The sequence below is a fragment of the Callorhinus ursinus genome, unplaced genomic scaffold (assembly GCF_003265705.2).
Source record: "Callorhinus ursinus isolate GAN/ISIS: 27379988/994484 unplaced genomic scaffold, GSC_fseal_2.0 scaffold47, whole genome shotgun sequence".
Lineage (NCBI taxonomy): Eukaryota > Metazoa > Chordata > Mammalia > Carnivora > Otariidae > Callorhinus > Callorhinus ursinus.
In genome coordinates, this window is record NW_027397109.1 from 11,256,812 (window position 1) to 11,277,577 (window position 20,766).

Below are 20,766 nucleotides of genomic sequence, written 5' to 3' on the forward strand. Positions count from 1 at the left end.
TCTTGGACAAGTTTGACCATCTTATCTTTTCACTTAAATTTGTATAAAGTTTAATCATTTGAAAGTCCAGACTTTCCAAAAGTTTAAGAACTTCTTCTGTGAGGAATCTCAGGGGGCCATTTATTTGCTTATGCTTTTTGATGTAAGGAGACTTATCATAACTGTTAATTCATCAGTGCAAGGTGATGTTGCTGTTCTTACGCTGTTCTTCATGAGGCATATTGCTGTCATTTGCTATGGAGATAAATTTGATCAGTCTCCAAAGTGAAACATCCTTTCCCTTATAAGTGTTTATGATTATGGTATACTAAATTTAGGAATAAGAGATAACTTTCTAAATCTTAGGTCCTATTTGTTAAGGAGAGTCTTTTCTTAACCACTTCATTCAACCCCTATTCTGAGTTGTGAGTAAAATGTATATCTCTTATTTATATAGAATATTTTATATTATATTACACATCTGTGTTCCCAGTTCTTTAGGTCTCCAGTTCTTTAGTTTATGACTCACATCTCCAGGTACATTTTTATACTTGATAACTGGTTAACATCTAGTAGATGTGGAAGGGGTTTATAAACTCAGCAGGTTAGGTGATGGACAGAAACAGGACTGCGACTGGCCTTTCCTTTTTACTCTTCGACTATGCAAAGGAAATGTTTGAATTTGTTGGTTAAGTTAAACTATGAATTAAGCCTGATAGTTATGTGTTCACTGAAATGCCAGTTGGGACAGAATATTTAAACTGAAGCTGATAGGGAAATCTGTACTTGAATCTTTTTGGTATCTGAAGGTAAAATTTTGTTTCTGAATTTTAAAGTTTTATTGGAAAGGTGACTGACTATAAATTCACCTTAAATGCACATTTGATGCTGGGTTCCATTACATCCTTATGTAAGAAACTTTTCAGTGATTACATTTTTTTTCCCTTAAATGAACTCTTGAAATCTAGCCCTACTGTTTTTTCCTTTTGTTCTAATAATCACAGTCTTGCGGTGCAGTGTCTGGTAGTACGTCTCCATTGTTGATGGTAGAGGGTGTGTACTCCAGTAATAGTGTCTTGTTGAACGGTTAGCATTTTTGTTTTTGTTTTTATTTTTTTTCACTAAGGATGATATAAAAAGTAATGTTACAAACTTTGTACATTATGTGAAAGTCTTGTTGACATTTTACATTTTAAAAAAGCTCTTTTGATTTATAGTTTATATACCATAAAATGCACCTAAATTTTTCATAAATACACTGACTTTTGCAACCATTGTCAGGTACTTTTAGGATGCTGCATTACCAAAGTAAGATCCTTCATGCTTATTTACATACATTCCCTGTTTCCACTCCCAACTTCAGGTTACCATTTAATTTACTTTCTGTTTCTATGTGTATTTTTTCTATTTCTGTAGATAATTTACTTTCTGTTAATAATGGATTGCTGAAGACTTTATATCTTAATAGATACAATATTATGAAAATTGCTAAAAAATGAAAATTGCTACTTTAAAAATAAACAAGTATAGGATTTAAACAGCTTCATAGATAATCCTGTCAGGATGAAGAACATCTGTACTATAGGCCTTAAACTACATATGTTGGCTAATTGCATTCAAATAAAAAAAACTACATTTATTTGGGGAGGGTTGGGTACATTAGTCTGCTGATTTGAATAGATCTTTTGAGATCTTTACATGTCAGTTTTATGCAAAACATTAATTCATGTACAAATATTGGATGCTACAAAAGGGGGGTACCCCTGATGTCATTTATCTTTAAAGACGTAAATTAGGTAGATGGAAGAAGAAATAGTGTATAGATATTAGTATAGTGTATAGATATTATAGTTAGTTAAGATAAATTTTGGATGGACTCCTGGGTGGCTCAGTCTGTTGAGCATCTGACTTTGGTTCAGCCCCACATCAGGCTTCCTGCTCAGTGGGGAGTCTTATTCTCTCTTTGCCCCACTCCCACCCCCCTGCTTGTGCGATCTCTCTCAAATAAATAAATAAAATCTTTTTTTAAAAAAGATAAATGTTAGAGAAATATGGACGATGTTGAGTATATAGGTAGATTGTCTTTCAGAAAAAAGGCACAAATGGTGCATGGCAGTTTGCATTTGGAGAAAAAAGGTTAAGAGATATTCTGAGTAATGATGAATTTATTTTTTTAGATAATCTGTTACTCCAAATTCTCATAAAATGCATTTAACAACCATCAGATTTTTATAATTATGGGGCAACATCTACATCTTACCACCCATAACTGAATTTTTTCTTTCCTACTATTCTGTTTCCTTCTTATCTAGTGTCCTATAGTTCCACATGGAAAACTGTATCCTCAAAACATTCTTTTACAGTATTGTTTTGATGTTATAGTTCACACCCACACTTTAAATGATTTTATTTTCACATCCTGAAATAAATAATTCATAATATACTTAACCAGTGTACATAGCTGTTTGAAAAGTGTCTCTGTTGAAAACAACAATTTTAATGTCTGTATTGTTAAAAGTAAAATTATATTAGATTTTGTTTATGATATGGGGCTACATTTCTGCATAAAGCCAAATTCCCATTCAAGTCTAATTTGTGTGTTTACTTTTCAAATAAGTATAATTGGTAGCTTGAGACCCTTTTCCAGTTTTGACTATATTTGGTTTCCAGACTCAAGAACATTTTCATTAGTATATTGGGAAAAATAACACTGTTGTAATAATGCATTTTTTTTATTGCTAAGAAAGTTGCCCATATATCCTAATAAACATACTTCAGTTGTATCCTATTTTAATGTAGGAAGTCATAAGCAGGTACATGATAATGCATTTGGTTCTTGGCAAAGAAAGATAATCTAGCATTATTTTGAAGTGCTTTTGGCAGGGTTGAGGAGTGGGGGGAGATTGAATTTGAAAACATTTAGGTGGTTTAACTAGGAAGCAAAGGTTTTAACCCAACTCAGGACAGTAATTCAGATGGCTAAACATAAGGATATCAAAATGTTGAAATAGAGATGAAACGGTGTTAACTTGGGACCAGAGAATGAAGCACTACCTAAAATAAGAATGGAAAGAAAAGAAATCACAATTTTTGGAATGGGAAATAAAAGCAATTTTTGAAACATTTAAAAATTTCTGCATAAAGCAAAAATTTAATAAACTTTGTCAATTTTAAGTACATAAAATGGGGGAGTTAAGGTGAGGGAATAGTGAAATGTGGTGTTCACTTGGTGGGTATAAGAACATGGGAAGTCTTTTGAACATGTCTGTTAAAATGATTTTCATAAAAAATTGTCTGCCTGTTTTTAAACATGGTAGATTGCAGTGCAGCTAGATCATGCTTTCCTCTGCAGGCTCCATCTACTGTTTGAAGCTTCTGCCCCAAGCTTGCATTGTTTGTAGGAGAACCTGCGTCATACCTTTATCTGTAGCCTTCCCTTAGGTCTTAAGGATCCTGAAACCTTACTGTGGACATTGGATTTGGTGGAACAGCAACCATGGTAAGATGTATATTAAGACAGAAGGGTGAAAAGCAACTGGAAGGCTTTGGTTTACCAGAGTGTGGGTTGTCTTTGGGTTCTTAATGTTAGAAATAAGGAATAAATCTTCAGAGATGGTATCTCATTGTATGATTTATCAACTGAAGGAAAGCCGTGTCTGTTGTTCTATTGTAGTGAAAGATGAAAACATCTTAAGAGGGATCTTATATGTGAGAAAATACAGAAGAGAATTTTCATTATGATTTACAATAGTAAGGAGCAATCTAGTAGATGGAAGACTCAGGTTATAATAGACATAAAGTCTACATTAAAAAGGAGGGGTCTAGCAATTCACAGCATGAGAAGTATACAATAATAAACAGTCTGTAGAGATAAAATACACTAATCAGTTTTGTGGTTCTGTTAAAGTTTAAATAACTTACAGCATGTATTCCCAACAGGAAAGATACCTCAAAGCAGCAAAAATTGATTTGGAGAAGTGGAAGGAATATTAGATTTTACAATAGCTTGTGGTCTTCCTAAGGACTACAGTATATAAATAGAGATACAGATTTATCAGCATATTAAAATTTCAGTGGAGTGGGTGATTTAGGATAAAAATATTTTTTAAAAGGTGACTTAGTAGGATAAATGAAACTGAAGGAAGTTTGAGAAACACTGATCCAAGTTCTGAATGGGAGGAGATGTGGGGTGTGATATAACTAGGATAAAGGTCTTTGGGGGAACTAAACAGTTTGCATTGGGTTGATGGGAATTGGGAAGTTTCTGATGGAGGTAGGAATTTCCTGCTGTTTGGGTATGTGTCTAGGGAAAAGAAATAGTCCATGGGGTCAAGTGTTCTAAAAGATGGTGGGATTTGGGATTAAAATTGGGAAAGGAGAGGAATTAGAATGATAGAAAATACTAACATGAAACTAGGTTTGTGAATCTGTTGGGGAAATATACAGTTAGGGAATATAGTTAGGATGATGGGAAACTGCATAGGGAGACATTCTGAGAAGTAGAGGGTTCCACAGAGGGGTATAGTGGTCCTGGGCCTAAATTTGGTCCAGCATCTTGAGACTGAAGGGATTTTTGGAAAAAACATGGGAGGGAAGATGGGTTAAGGAAACCAAGTTTAGATTGATAATAGGAATAGGGAAGACATGGTGGGGAGACAAGCTGATGAGTGACAACTTTTCTTACTCCTTTCAGACTGTGGGAAAGAGCAGCAAGATGCTGCAGCACATTGATTATAGAATGAGATGTATCTTGCAAGATGGCCGAATCTTCATTGGCACCTTTAAGGCTTTTGACAAGCATATGAACTTGATCCTCTGTGATTGTGATGAATTCAGAAAGATCAAGTAAGACAACTTTGGGTTTGGATAGTGAGAGACAGATGATAGAGGGTAACTTAAGGAGGGAGGGGAAATGTGGCAGGGCTAATCTATTGCCTAACCTCCTAAACCATCACTGAATTGAATCAGAGTCCCCTGTCTTAAAGTCAGTGTACTTACTGTTTTAAGTTTGCAAACGTATTCATGAACTTAATTTGGAAAGAACTCACAGTATGAGCAGAGTATCAAGTTATATATATTTAAAAAGTTATAAAATGTTATTGATAGGTTCTGTAGCATTTCTTCAGACTGAAGGAATCATAAGAATAACAATTTGTTCTTAATGGTTGAGGAGTTGGGATATTAGAATATGCCAGGCTAGTTTTAACATTTGTTCTGCTAGCCTCTTTGTATGGTCCTTGTTTTGTCTAAATCATCATGTGCAGTGTTGATTTGGTGTCCATTCTTAACCCTCTTTCCTTATTGTATTTGTGATTTGTCCATTTCATTTCTTCAGGAATAACCTTTGTGTTTGTGCCTTACCACATTAGGCTACCCGGTTTATACCTGTGACCAAGGAGCTTCCTTTCTCAGGGCACTATTGACCATCTGCAATAAGATCACAGAAATTGGTGGATTTTAGTGGCATCCTACTTCCACCCAGTTGACTTACTATTCAGAGCAGTTGAGTTGGTGCTTTTAATATCATCTCTGGACATGCAAGATGGCTTTGTTTCAGGCTTTTATCATGGGGCCGAACTTGAGAGGCATCACCCTGGAGACCTGGCTTGATTTACTTTATTTCCACAGTCCGTGATAAACCGTACAGATGTTTAATTTGCCTACTTCACATAGGTTTTATTAAATCTGAAGAAAAAGGCTATGCTCAGCACCAGTTGTCTGCTGTACTCTTAAGTCTGTTCCTCTCAGGCAAAAAACATATTCCTCATCTTTCCCTTTTCATGTATTCTCAGTCTCCTCCCCACACACCAAGTAGGATTATATCAGATATTCTAGGATGGTGGATGTTTCAGTGTTAGTTTTTTTGTAAGTGTAAATAATCCAAAATTTTCCCCTAAAATACAAGAATCCCTATGATATTGAAAATTCTAAAGGTATTTGAGAGTTTTAGGCATATTAATTTCTGTTTCCCTTTTCTCACTAAGTTATAGGGATAATTTCACATGCATAATGCTTTAAGGTGTGCATTATTCTCTGATAATACTTAGTGAGGATTGTTGAATGGCACTGTCAATTGCTTTTACCTGTATTATGTAGTATATGCCTCATGAATGTATGATTTTTGCTGCTGACAGTTGTGACTCTACACAAGGTTTCTCTCTTTTTAATTTGTTTTTAATTCCCCATGGTTATATAGTAAGTGGTAAGGCCAGAAATGCATAGGCATCTCTTACTCAAAACCTTACTTTTTTCTTTATCATTTGGTATGACATCATTGCCTGTTATTGTTACTATTTTAGCTGTCATCCAGATTTACTTAAAAAAATAATTTTAAAAAATTAACTTCCCATGTTAACATGAAAACACATTTCAGTTTACTTGTCTTAAAAGTTTTAGCCACATAATTTGCATCTCTGTTTAACAAAGAAGAAATTAATCTTGCTGAAATATAACACTGCGGGAACATTCTGGAAAATTTTGATAGGAAAAGGGCTTTACCATTTACCCTTATATGTCAGTGAGTCTAGTGTTTTTGTGTTTTGTCATAGTTTAGCATGAATATCTTCCATCAATTATTGTCTTCCATCAATTATTGTCTTAGTTGATACTTAACTGTAAATTTTAGTGAGTGATCTCTAACTTAGCTTAACAAAGTTTACTTTTGATTTATAGGCCAAAGAATGCGAAGCAGCCAGAGCGTGAAGAAAAGCGGGTTTTGGGTCTGGTGTTACTACGTGGGGAGAACTTGGTTTCCATGACTGTGGAAGGACCACCCCCCAAAGATGTAAGGGAGCTGTAGGATAGGGCAGAATATTATGTGGAAGGACATCACAGTATTTGAGATGTTTGCTAAATGAGGGTACAAAGAGGCACAGCAATAGTATACATTTGTCAAGTACAATGTGCCCAGCACTTAAGGTCAGTGCTAACTTGTCCATATTTGGTGATTAAGGACTTTCTGATGAATTATTCTATGTGCTGGGGACTCCCTAGATAAGGGTGGAAGTGGCTTATTTATATGTACTCAAAATTTGACATAATGTACATTTAATCGAATGCCTCCATAGTGTACTTGTTTATTCCTCTGAATATAGAATTAATACAAGCTAGGTGGTGTGGGAAGATAGTGGGAAGAGTGATCTTTTAGGAATAAGACTATTCATAACATTGGTGAGTCATTTGATTTCAAATAATTTTTCTTGTTTCAGACTGGCATTGCTCGGGTACCACTTGCTGGAGCTGCAGGAGGTCCTGGGGTTGGCAGGGCAGCTGGCAGAGGAGTGCCAGCTGGTGTTCCAATTCCCCAAGCTCCTGCGGGATTAGCAGGCCCTGTCCGAGGGGTTGGGGGGCCATCCCAACAGGTGAGGAACTAGGAGAAGGTTTTATATTACTGAGAGAAGGTGCCTAGAGGCTGAATAGGTTTAAAAGCACATCCTATACTATGTAAGCAGCATATATGTTATAGAGGGTGCTGAAAGACAAATACACATTAGGAGGGGAAAGGATTAAAGCCATCGTGATAAGAGGAACTCACCACAATTGGTGAGTAAGGAGAAATACAGATGGGTAAACCAGAGTTGAGAAAATGTGAAAGGACTTAATAGGTTAAAACAGGGAATGTAGGGTTTTAAGAGGATGTATTAGTGTGCCAAGATTTTTAAAATGAAAATAATGGGAGAAATACAAAATCGCTATAATTATTTCATATTTAATAGGCTGTGGTATCCACCAATTATTTTGTGTTTGAATAATGTGAGAATGTGCCTTACCTTGACTGTATCTGACCATGCCTTCTCAGGTAATGACTCCACAGGGAAGAGGCACTGTAGCGGCTGCTGCAGTTGCTGCCACTGCCAGCATTGCTGGAGCCCCAACTCAGTACCCACCAGGACGGGGGACCCCACCCACTCCTGTGGGCCGAGCAACACCACCTCCCGGTAAGGAAATGATACAGAAGTAAGAGAATTGGGCGCATATATATATATATATATATATATATATATATATGTATATATATATAGTTATGTGGAAAAATATATTATCTGGAGGAAGTGAGGACTAAAAATACTCTTAAGAAGACACTGAACTAAGGAATAGCCTAAGTACCTAACTAGTTGCTTAGATTATGTTTCCCACTTTTAAACAGTAGTTTTTAATGAAAAGATATGGACTCTATTGTTGGGTATGGCTTACATGGTAATGGTCCAGGAGAAATTGTTCAACCTTTTACTTAGTATCTGGGCCCATTTCTTTAAATAATATCTTGTATTTTATTCTGTCATCTTAGCTGAGCTTATTTATGAGGACTTTATCTCTGCCATTTTTCTTCTCCAGGCATTATGGCTCCTCCACCTGGTATGAGACCACCCATGGGCCCACCAATTGGGCTTCCCCCTGCTCGAGGGACGCCAATAGGCATGCCCCCTCCAGGAATGAGACCCCCTCCACCAGGAATTAGAGGTGAGTGGCTACACTTTTGTGCAGTGGTGCCAGCTGGGCCCCTTAATACTTACGTGATGTTTTTCTAATGGTCCCATGGAATTTTGCTTTTTTTTTTTCCCCCCAGGTCCACCTCCCCCAGGAATGCGTCCACCAAGACCCTAGGATACTGTTGATCCTTCCTAAGTCACCCTTTTCCCTGCAATGTGTCTTGTGAAATTGTGTAGAGTGTTTGTGAGCTATTGTTTCCTCCTTGCTGCATTAATATTAGCTAATAAATGCACAGAGCAATTAAACTGCGAGGTACTGTTGTATGTTGTACAATTTTTTGCCTGTTGATTTTATTGAGATCAAAGTGAAGACTGGGATTTTCTGGTCTTGAAGTTATTATGGACTAGGTGAATTCTGTTAAACAATGCATTTAAATAATTTTCTCTTTAATTCTTAAGATAAAATGGTTGTGATACCTGATTAAGCTTCCTAACTTTCACTTTGTGCATTGAGTGGTATCAGTCCATAACCTTGACACAAAAGAAAACCCTTAACCAGGGGGTTAAGTGGCTAGGCTAAGCCTCACATAATGGCATCTTCCTCTTTCATACATACCTGAAGGGAAGAAGGGATGGGATGAAAGGCCTTGTAAGGCCACCTATGGAAGGAAACTGTGGTACTGAATCAGACTTTGCTCATTAAATCAAAGCATTTGGAATTGGAGATACTCCTTTTCATGGAAGATTATCTCAGTTGATGAGCTTCTACAGTGCCCTTGTGACTTGTGTGATCAGAATAGATGATATGATCCTGGAATAATCATCACTACCTACCAGTAAGTATTTCCTTATAAATTTTTAAATTAATGGAAGAACCTGGGTACTGGGAGCCAGGGAGATTTTATATTTGGGTAAGTTGTGTTACTTAAAATACAGATAACTTATACCCTAAAATGTAGTTGATACTCTTGAGTACGAATTATCCAATTGCATCACTTAGTGATGTACTGAAAGTGTTTAGAGGAGTGGACGGTATCTTCCAGATGCCCAAATATCTAGGTCCAGTTTGAGTTGGTTATGCAATAGTGATGAACTCACTTTTAAAAGGAAGGGGGAAGAGTTTTTTTAGATTTCACTGCTAAGCTTTCAACTGGGCAATGAATCAATCTTTATTGATTGTAAGAGTAGTTTATAAAATAGGAGTTAAAGATTGGTTTTAACTCCTTAGTAAATTCAGACTAGTAGATTGTGCCGCCTTCTTTGATTTTACCAAAAAAAGGTTGTGTGTATATCACCATGTCCATCTTTTATTTTTTATTTTTTTATTTTTTAGAGATTTTATTTTTAAATAATCTCTATATCCAAAGTGGAGATCCATATCACAGCCCTGAGACTAAGAGTCATATGCTCTACCGAGTGAGCCAGCTAGGTACTCCTTCAATTTCCATCTTTTAAATCATGACCTTTCAACTAATAGTCTCCAAAGGAAAAGGGACCCTCAAAATTACTGCAGTTGTCACCAAATTTATATGGTCTCTCCCAAAGTAGTTTCTAGTCTTGGTGGCCACTATCAGGAAGGGAACATAAAGTAGCCAGGTCCTCCTTGGTTTAGTGGGTTTGTATAAGACAGATGTGATACTTATTTTAGAGACTGTGAATGTTACAATGGAACTTCTTGGTTACTAGAGCCCTAAGCAAAGTACTTTATCAGGATCTCTGAAGGCAAAGCATTTCTGTTAAGATAAAATTGACTCTGATATATATGACTTAGAACTTCTGCTCTAAATTTTGTGGGTGGTATGCAAAGAGCCTTGTTTTATATGCAGTTGGCTCTCTGGACCAACTTTTGAATAATTTATGGTACTTTTTCCCGTTTTTCTTTTCTCTTTTTTTTTTTTGCTTTTTCCTGTTTTTAAAGGAAAACTTTCCTACTTGCATAGATCTGCTGATGTGGATGGTCCTCAGATTTTGGCATGAGTGATTGTGCATCATTTTTTTTAAGATTTTATGTATTTATTTGACAGAGAGAGAGAGAGACATTGAGAGGGAACATAAGCAGGGGGAATGGGAGAGGGAGAAGTAGGCTTCCCACTGAGCAGGGGCCCCGATGGTGGGCTCGATCCCAGGATCCTGGGATCATGACCTGAGCCAAAGGCGTAACAACTGAGCCACCCAGGCACCCCAATTGTGCATCATATTCAAAGAAAACCTATTCTCTCATATTTCCTTAAGTAAAGTGTAAAGTTGAACGCCATTTTCGCACATGACAAGAATAGATTCTGCAAGATGCTTACTTCTAATGGGTGTTTTGATTTGGTGGTAATATTCTCTGCCTAGAACTTCCTTGAATTGTTTGATAACCTTGATTGTGGGAACATATATTGAAAAAATACTTGGCACAGATACTCCTATAATTGCATGTGGAGTGTAAGTTGAATGTGGATCTTTTGTTATAGATTGCTAGATATAAGCTTCTACAGAGTTCCATTGTGAACACATAATAACATAAGAGTTTTCAAACATTCATGGCAGTAAATACTTTTCCCATAGGATTTTTCCCATTCTGCATTCACATGAGTTACACATTATATGTAAAGCACAGTTGGGCAATGACATCTTGATTTCCTGGTCACATTTATTAACAGTAACTTCATGAATTTGCACACCAATATAGGTTTCTCATTGTGGTTCAAATAACAGTTTCAAATAGAATTCTGGGATTTAATAGTTATGTTACCTTAAATCTTTATGGTTTTGAGTTTTTTGTGGTATTTTGTGTTTATATGATCTGATAGGTAAACTGGGACTTAGTATAAAAGTGTGTCAAAAGTGATGTAGCTTCTGCCTTCATAAACTCACTACTCTTCAATCATGTAAAATTTTAGAAGTCCTGTAATTTTTCAGCTTTATCAATATATAATTGATAAATAATTATAATTTTAAGATGTGTTACATGATGATTTACTGTACATCTATATTGTGGAAAGATTACTACAACAAGGTCAGTTAACACTCCAGCAGCTTATATAGTTACCTTTTTTTTGTGGTGAGAACATTTAAGATCTACTCTTGGCAAATTTCAAATATTATAATACAATATTGTTAACTGTAATCACCATGCTGTATATTAGATCCCTTGAACTTACTCATCTTATAATTAATTGTCTATACCCTTTGGAAGAATGAAGGGGGGAAATCGGAGGGGGAGATGAACCATGACAGATGATGGACTCTGAAAAACAAACTGAGGGTTCTAGAGGGGAGGGGGGGTGGGAGGATGGGTTAGCCTGGTGATGGGTATTAAAGAGGGCACCTATTGCATGGAGCACTGGGTGTTATACACAAAAAATGAATCATGAAACACTACATAAAAAACTAATGATGTAATGTATAGTGATTAACATAGCATAATAAAAAAAACTCTATACCCTTTGATCAGCATCTCCCCATTTTCCACACCCCGTCAGCCCAAGGCAAGCACCATTATAGTCTGTTTCAGTGAGTAACTTTTTCAGGATTCCCATGCAGGTGATAACCAGAAGTCTTTTTCTTTTCTTTCTTTCTTTTTTCGTGGGCAGCAAAGCAAGGTTTTTTTTAATTTAATTTAATTTAATTTAATTTTATTTTATTATGTTATGTTAGTCACCATACAATATATCATTAGTTTTTGATGTAGTGATCCAAGATTCATTGTTTTTGTATAACACCCAGTGCAAGATTTATTGAGCGATAGCAAAGTGGTAGTACAAAGCTCCCAAGGAGGGAGGGAACCCGAGGGAGTTGCCCAAAAGTCTTGTAATTTTTGTAAACTGAACTGATGTTTTATTTCTTGTAGGTCTTAACTTGTAGTAAAATAATAATGTAGTAGAAAGCAACTTATGGAATTATGTGATAATTGTAATGCTTGTCTAGAATTTTCGTAATCTGATTTCAGAGATAAGGAAACCAATTTGTGTTTATTTCCAATAAAACTTAATTGATTTCAGCAAGTAGTTACAGCCTCTGTGAGATTATATGAAGTTTTCAAATACATGTTATCCAGTTGAGTAAGACTTTGGCAATGTATTATCATCTTTGCATTCTAGTTCCCTTGGGACTGGCCATTCATATAATAAAGCTCAATATTTGAATTATAGTACATAAGTAAAGCAAGATATTTTATAATTTTTGTTGTGTTGCAGTTTTTTTAGTCTTATGAAGGTCTTTTTTGTCCACATAGTTGATGACTGTGAAAGGAGGAGAGAATTTGACAACTCAGTTTTCTGACATGTCACTGTGGATCCCACCCAGTAGTGTTACAAGGAAGCTGAAAACGGTGTTAGCTGCATTTAGGACAAACATAAACCACTCCAGGTAAAATAACCTTGTAAAAAAAGTAATAGTGTATTATAGAGGCCTTGGCTAGGTTCATGATGACAAAGGACCTTGTCTGAACATAATGATTTCTAAATTTGAGCTTAAATGACACTCTGAAATCCAGTCAATGTGCCTCAATAGACTTTTCGGGGAACATTATTTTCAACAGAAAATTTGACTTACTGTGAAAACTTTGAATACTTAGAAATGGCAGGTGTAGCCGTATACATTGCCAATTCTTCTTTTTTAAATTTTCATAAGATATTCTGAGCTCATTATTTCCCCCCCCCTTTTTTTTTTTAAACATATATGCTGTTGAAAGCAAAAAAGGAAACTCCTCCTTAGATCCCGGAAGGCACACACATATGCTGAGATGGAAGCAAGGACATGTAAAAGGAGACTACCTCTTTGATCAAACATTGAATGCCAGAGTTGGAGGTGTCTGATGATGTTCAGGAAAAAGGGGAACTAATATTTGTGGAACATGTATTATGAAATACAGTGAGTATGGTAAGTGTCTTTACATGGACACCATTGGTGTTTGAGGACAATTTTTTGGTTTTGTTTTTCTTCAGTTGTCTGCAGTGATCAATGGGCATAGAACCTATCACACAGTAGATGTTTAAGAAATGTGTCAGCATTGCTAATTTTTTTTAAATGTTAGGGTGCAAGTTTTTAGATTTATTATAGTTCCTCCCATGTAGTGGAATGTCTGATTAGAATCTATGCCTATCTAATAATCTAGCTCTACACTCTTAACACAGAAGTGGTCAGCTCTTCCTAAATAGGAGCCAGTCAGAACTATTTGGTGTTTATCTGTACTTGTTGTAGTGAAGCTAGGTACCGTGTTATGAAGTTGACAATGTGTTTGTGGGGATACTTTTTAGTCATTTTTGGTCAAAAAGTAGAAATAAAGTTCTGTTGGATTTTACAGGGGTGAGAGGATCTCTCTTAAGTGAGATGATGAAGGCCCAATAAGAGAGCAGTATTTGAAATCCAGTTCCAAGGATGTGTTTGTTCTAGATGTGAATGTTGATTAACGGCTTCAGGTATTAACGCAGCAAATCCATCTGTGCCAAAAGTGAGTAGACCATGAAGGGGAGCAGCTGGGTGTTGGCTACAGTATACCTCATTTAACTTCTCAAATAATAGATGAGGAAACCTCAAGGGACTTTCTGTGTACTAAAAGGAATGTGCCTTTGGGGCCCTGGTATCTTCTGGTGGCAAGGATGCAGACTGGAAGAAATAGTCCCAGTTTTTCTTCTGCATTCAGTATCACCTCAGTTTTGCTCCAGAATCCATGTTGTTAACTCATGTTTTTTGCCTATAATTTAGGAAGTTCTAATGTGGAACAGTAATAGTAGGAGAAGACTTGACTGGGTTAATTTCCTTTGGTGAGCAAACAGATCAGCCAGATGTTTGGTGATTTTGAATCATTTGTCTTAGATTTACAGTTGATGAGGAGAACACAATGACCCAGAGAGGTTAGATATTTGTACATCTGAAATCATTGGGGTTTCTGTTCCCATATTTTTAAATTTAAATTCAATTAGACAACCTAAGGTACATCATTAGTTTCAGATGTAGAGTTCAGTAATTCATCAGTTTCATATAATACCTAGTGCTCATCACATCACATGCCCTCCTTAATGCCCATCACCCCATCCCCCCACCCACCTCCCCTCCAGCAACCCCCAATTTGTTTCCTGTAGTTAATTACCTATGAGTCTCATGGTTTTTCTCCTTGTTTGATAACTTCCCAGTCAGTTTCCCTCCTTTCCCCTATGATCCTCTGCACTGTTCCTTATATTCCACATATGAGTGAAACCAAATGATAATGGTTTTTCTCTGATTTATTTCACTCAGCATAGTACCCTCCAATTCCATCGACATCGATGTAAGTGGTAATATCTGTTGCCATATTAAATAAAATTTATTTTTACCCCATATAGGTTCTTTTTTCCCCTTTTTTTAAAAAAAAATTTAGGGGTGCCTTGGTGGCTCAGTTGTTAAGCATCTGCCTTGGGCTCAGGTCATAATCCCAGGGTCCTGGGATTTAGCCCCACATCAGTCTCCCTGCTCAGCAGGAAGCATGCTTCTCCCTCTCCCCCTGCTTCTATTCCCTCTTTCGCTGTGTCTCTCTCTGTCAAATAAATAAATAAAATCTTTAAAAAAGTTTTTATTTAAATTATATTTGGGGGCGCCTGGGTGGCTCAGATGGTTAAGCGTCTGCCTTCGGCTCAGGTCATGATCCCAGAGTCCTGGGATCGAGTCCCGCATCGGGCTCCCTGCTCCTTGGGAGCCTGCTTCTCCCTCTGCTTCTCTCTCTCTGTCCCCCCGCCTCTGTCTCTCATGAATGAATAAAATCTTTAAAAAAAATTATATTTGGTTAACATATAATGTAATTTAGATTCCAGTATACAATATTGTGATTCAACATTTCCATACAATACCTGGTGCATCACAAGTGCACCCATCCCCCCCCACCTCCCCTTATTTGTGCTATTATTAACAGAAAGAAAGTTAAAAAGTACAGTTCCTGATAGGAGTAATTTATTGTGTATTAGGAGATCTATATCAGGAAAAGTAGTGTGTGCTCTATTCTTTCCATGATAATTTGGATTATATTACCATATCACTTTGGTTCTTTGTATTAGAGATGTTAGACCTCCTTCAGAATCCTCAACACTGTCTATCAGTGGACTTGTTGGACTTTGTGGGTTTTTTAAAAAAAATTTATTGTTATGTTAATCACCATACAGTACATCATTAGTTTTTGATGTAATGTTCCATGATTCATTGTTTGTGTATAACACCCAGTGCTCCATTCAGTATGTGCCCTCTTTAATACCCATCACCAGGCTAACCCATCCCCCCACCCCCCTCCCCTCTAGAACCCTCAGTTTGTTTTTCAGAGTCCATCACCTCTCATGGTTTGTCTCTCCCTCCGATTTTCCCCCTTCATTCTTCCCCTCCTGCTATCTTCTTTTTTTTTTTAACATATATTGTATTATTTGTTTCAGACGCACAGATCTGTGATTCAGCAGTCTTGCACAATTCACAGCGCTCACCATAGCACATACCCTCCCCAGTGTCTATCACCCAGCCACCCCATTCCTCCCACCCCCCACCACTCCAGCAGAAATTCTTAATCTCAGGAAACAAACTGAGGGTTCCTGGAGTGGACTTTGTGTTTTATCTATTTGATTTTCCTTAATTTTATTTGACCATTCACAATGATTCTCACTTAGCTCTGGAATATTTTGGTGGATGTTTTAAATGTATCTTCCTTAAGATACTTGAATATTTCATTTTTAAATTTGTTGGATGATTTACTTGTAGAAGTAGATTATAAACAATTATATTTAGTTCTAAGACACCAAAGATCTTAATGTTATTCTGTCACATTGCTGGGGTTTTACTGTCTTTAATTTTTTCCCATATTGTTACCTTAATTCTGTGTCAGTTGAATGATACTGTTGCCATTTAACTTACATTGTTAAATGAAGATGATCATTCATTTTCCCAAGATAAAAGACTTTGCATTAGTAGAGATGTATTGTCTGCAGGTATTAATTTCTTTACAACTACAGTAGTAGTTGTTGGGAAAGACATTAACTAGGTTTATGATGAGTTATAATTACAGAGCATGAAGAAGTGAAGCTCAGTACTCGGAAGTCCATCCTAAGAGTCAGTCTAAGTACTTGGGACACACATATTCTGGACATAAGTTCTTGGCCTGTAAATTTCATGTTATTTGGAGCAATATTGTGCAGATTAGGGAGAATAGAAGTGCGGGTTTTTCCAGTGAGATAAAGGGAAGTGAACTCTAAATTCCACTACTGCAGTTTCCATGTAGAGTATCTTCTATGTTTGTAACATTTGTATATCTCACCTGTCTTTTTCATTATGCATTTCAAGTAATAATTTCAAGAGAGTAAAGACTTGGTAGCTACTATGCTTTTTTTTTTTTTATATTAACTGTCATCATTCAGGTCTAACCTTATACCTGTTTCCCAAGAGCATGTCCCCAAACTATGAGGCAGCTCCAATTCCCATATGAATTAAGAAATAGCTAGTTTAGGGGCGCCTGGGTGGCTCAGATGGTTAAGCGTCTGCCTTCGGCTCAGGTCATGATCCCAGGGTCCTGGGATCAAGTCCCGCATCGGGCTCCCTGCTCCTTGGGAGCCTGCTTCTCCCTCTGCCTCTGTCTCTCTCTCTCTCTCTGTCTCTCATGAATAAATAAATAAATAAATCTTTAAAAAAAAAAAAAGAAATAGCTAGTTTATTGTTGAGATATTGCTTTGGTCTGAAATGAGAGTTATACCTTAAGCAGAGTGTTAAAATTACATCAGATGGATTACTATAATTCTGTTAATAAGGTACTGTTTTCTGTATGAATTTCTTAGCAATTCATAGATGGAGATGTAGAAGTTTTGACTGATTCAAGGGGATGAAAATGGCATTTTGCAGTTGTTAATATTGAGCCCTAGAGAGGAACTAATTTGCTAAGTACCGTGCATTTTCTTTTGAATCAGGACTTTAATCTCCCATTATTCTTTATTATTTATCTTTACTTGAATGAGTAATGGACCTTTTGTTATCTGTGATTGGCATTCTATGATTAGGTCCTTTGGATTTGCTTATTTTAATTATGAGGGAGTTGAATAGTAATTAAACAGGTAATAAGGGAAAAACCTATAGAAATGTACCATGGATAGTTGAATACACCAGGATCTTATTCTTAAAAAGTTATCTTAATTTGTTAAGGAGTATGTGTGGTGTGTGTGTATATAATGTGGGTATTGATACTATGACAAGTGATAGTTTATAGAGAAAAGCTTTTGAGGTTCAGAAAAATTACTCTCCCTTTTTTTTTTTTTTTAAGGAGCAAGGGGAGTAAGTCTTTTCACAGGTATTTCCCTTATTAAGTCTCTGTTCCTTAAATAAATTTTAGGATATTTATAACCTCATATTTGTTTGACCTCTCTCAGTGTTCCTGATTCTGCACAAATAGGGATATGCTGGATGAATTGAGAGAAATGAGCTACCCTTTCTACTAACTGATTTAGATTAGAAACATAACATTTTGGATAAGGAAGGAAGGAAATATACATTGGAGTCTGTTGAGGAGTAGTGTTGACTTGGTCATTTGATCTTGGATGTTTGGTACAGCATGGGGTCGTCAGTTATTATTACTGTGAGAAAGCATGCAGTGGTATTTGCTGGCTCAGCCCTGTCCAAATAACCTCATTCTTTCTTTTCTTTCTTTTTCTTTTCTTTTTCTTTTCTTTTCTTTTCTTTTCTTTTCTTTCTTTTCTTTTCTATTGGAGAGAGAGCGAGCAAGCACAAGCAGGAGGGAGAGAGGGAGAATCTGAAGCAGACTCCACACTGAGTGCAGAGCCCGATGTGGGGCTCAATCCTACAACCCTGAGTTTAGGACCTGAGCCGAAATCAAGAGTAGGCTTCTTAGTGGATTGTGTCACCTGGGTGCCCCCAGATAACCCCATTCTTGGGGTGCTGCTTCTTTATAAGTGATCTAAAGAAAATCCCCTATAATAGGAATCCCTGGAGGATGATTAGTTTTTCAGTTTTTATTTTCTTTTGGGGCGGGTGGCTTGATGATCAGATTCATTGTTTCTTGAACCTGATAACAGTGTTCATTCCTAAAAGAGAATGTGGGGTTCAGCCAAGCTAATTTATGATAGGAGTGCTTTGTTGAGAGAGTATTAGAAGGAATGAGTTAGCAGTAGGTGGTGAGAGCATTGTTGAATGAAAGGAAGGTAAGAAGGAAAAAAGACAAGGTTTAGGTGATTATAGCATGTCCTTAGTGTTGTAGAAGTGTGATGGAGACCTGTAAATTGAGAGCAGTGTTAGGATTCTTTCAATTGTTGGAAATAGGAAAGCTCCCCTGTTTGAATATTTTACCAGTCGGGGTAGGTTAGGAGTCAGAATTAACTACCATTTACCATCTCCTTTGTCGTTAACTTGAGTGTATGGGTGTCAGCCAGCTTTGGAATGTTAGATTCTATGTGCCTTTTCTTGAGATGACTAGGCAGTATTATGTCCTCTGTTAAAATTACATTGATTAGTAAGATGTGCTGATCAAATATCTGTTCATTATACAATTTACTGGAATGGGTAGAGTTGTATATTTCTAGGCAACTTAGATTAAATCAAACTTTCTCCAACTTTAGTACACTTTAAGAGTCACCAGGAAGTTGGGGCACCTGGGCAGCTCAGTTGTTTAGGTGTCTGCCTTCTGCTCAAGACATCATCCCAGGGTCCTGGGGTCAAGCCCCATGTCAGGCCCTCTGTTCAGCAGAGAGTCTGCTGCTTCTTCTCCCTCTCCCCCCCAGCGTGGGCTCTCTCTCTCTCTCTCACTCACTCTCTCTCAAATAAATAAATAAATAATTTAAAAAAATAAAAGAGTCACCAGGAGGGCTTGTGCAGTTTGAGTGTGAGTTTTTGGATCAACAGTAGGTCTAGGTCTGAGAAGTTGACAGATGCTGATTTCAGCACCATATGTTGAAAAAAACTGGGTTTTATTCAGAGAACAAAATGCCAGCATATATTTAAATTATGTACTTCAATTTATTTTTGATAATGAATCAACTACACAAATTTTCACCAAGTTCACATTCAGTAAAATGACCAATAAACAAAAATTTATAAAAAAACATAATGTTTTTTTTTTTTTTAAAGTAGATGTGATCTCAGTGAATAGTGTGATTTCCAGGACATGGTAATTTCTGTATAACGATTCTACGTTTGGGGCAAGGTTTATCTGGTTTTGTTCTATTAGTCACAAAACAACATTACTTGAATTACTTTGCATTTGAGCATATGTTTGTGTTTTTTAAGATTTGATTTTTAAGTAATCTCTACACCCAGTATGAAGCTCAAACTTATAATTATCACAGAGATCAAGAGTTACACGCTCTAGTGATTAAGACAGCCAGGTGGCCTTATTTTGTTTTATTTTAAGCATCCACTTCTGGATCATTTTAAGTATTAGGCCAGAAACTGGCAATAGCAATGGATTTCTGGGTGTTGAATTTGGGATTGAGTCTGTTTTCTGGGGAAATTTCAACCACTGTGTTACAGTTTGGCTATGAATACTGTGGTGGCTCTATTTGGTTATTGAAATCTAGTGCTGTTTTTTAATGATGCTTCTTTATGGGAATAGTCTTACAATGCACTGTCTACTTCTACTTATAAACAACAAAAATCAGCCTAGGATTTCTCCAGGATTGAAAGTGCTGAAGAATATAGATATAGTTGAAATCAGAGTCACACACCCATGCTGTAGCAAATAAGGAACCCACAATTGAAATGAGGGGACTTTTTTCCTGTGGCTTCGAGTGAGTAAAATAAATTACAGAGGACTTTTTAATACTGTAACTTATGATTTCTGAAAATAAGGTATTGAAGTGAAACTGGTGTTCTTATTTTTGAAGGATGACACAACATTTGGGGCATTGTATTTTTCTTAATTTACATTTTATTACCTTCTCTAGTGAGCTTTTCTGGACAATGGCTTTGTATTTTAGATAGATGGGGTGTTTTCTCTTTTTTTTAAGATTTTGTCTATTTATTTGTCAGAGAGAGAGAGAGATAATGAGCACAAGCAGGGAGAGAAACAGGCAGAAGGAGAAGCAGGCTTCCTGCTGAGCAAAGAGCCCGATGCAGGACTCAGTCCCAGAACACTGGGATCATGAGGGGAGCCAAATGCAGACACTTAACTGACTGAGCCATCCAGGTGTCCCAGATAGGGTGTTTTCTCAATTGAGTGAATCATGGCCCTAAGTGATATCAAAGTAACAATAGAAATATTGGCTTCCTCTAATAATCTTTCATGATTATAACATGAAAGATTTGTAAAAGTGGTTACAAAAAGGCATAGACTTAATTCTTCCTTTATAGGGAGAACAAAACATTAATAATTGGAATCTAGGAGGAGTTTGAATAGTTAGCAATTTTTGTTATATTGGTATATTGT

At 36.6% G+C, this 20,766-nt stretch overlaps 1 protein-coding gene and 3 non-coding genes across 6 annotated transcripts in view; all 4 read left to right on the top strand.

Annotated features, from left to right (window-relative positions):
• SNRPN (small nuclear ribonucleoprotein polypeptide N) overlaps window positions 1-20,766 on the top strand; it is a 32,411-nt gene that overhangs the window by 2,804 nt on the left and 8,841 nt on the right. Inside the window, exons 2-10 of one of the 3 annotated variants that reach the window (XM_073882543.1) lie at window positions 3,410-3,478; window positions 4,673-4,824; window positions 6,652-6,763; window positions 7,188-7,340; window positions 7,778-7,916; window positions 8,314-8,439; window positions 8,546-9,244; window positions 12,628-13,274; window positions 13,699-13,845. In XM_073882543.1, coding sequence (XP_073738644.1) covers window positions 3,476-3,478; window positions 4,673-4,824; window positions 6,652-6,763; window positions 7,188-7,340; window positions 7,778-7,916; window positions 8,314-8,439; window positions 8,546-8,583 — 723 coding nt within the window. In that variant the 5' untranslated portion in view covers window positions 3,410-3,475 and the 3' untranslated portion in view covers window positions 8,584-9,244; window positions 12,628-13,274; window positions 13,699-13,845. Of the gene's footprint in view, window positions 1-3,409; window positions 3,479-4,672; window positions 4,825-6,651; window positions 6,764-7,187; window positions 7,341-7,777; window positions 7,917-8,313; window positions 8,440-8,545; window positions 9,245-12,627; window positions 13,275-13,698; window positions 13,846-20,766 lie in introns of those variants that run through there. The other 2 variants (XM_073882545.1, XM_025893224.2) reach the window with 2 other exon arrangements.
• LOC112840119 (small nucleolar RNA SNORD107) lies at window positions 12,813-12,885 on the top strand. The gene has a single exon (XR_003212397.1). It is a non-coding gene; the product is annotated as a small nucleolar RNA SNORD107 (small nucleolar RNA).
• On the top strand, window positions 16,385-16,445 carry LOC112840117 (small nucleolar RNA SNORD64). The gene has a single exon (XR_003212395.1). It is a non-coding gene; the product is annotated as a small nucleolar RNA SNORD64 (small nucleolar RNA).
• On the top strand, window positions 18,381-18,450 carry LOC112840118 (small nucleolar RNA SNORD108). Its single transcript, XR_003212396.1, has one exon. It is a non-coding gene; the product is annotated as a small nucleolar RNA SNORD108 (small nucleolar RNA).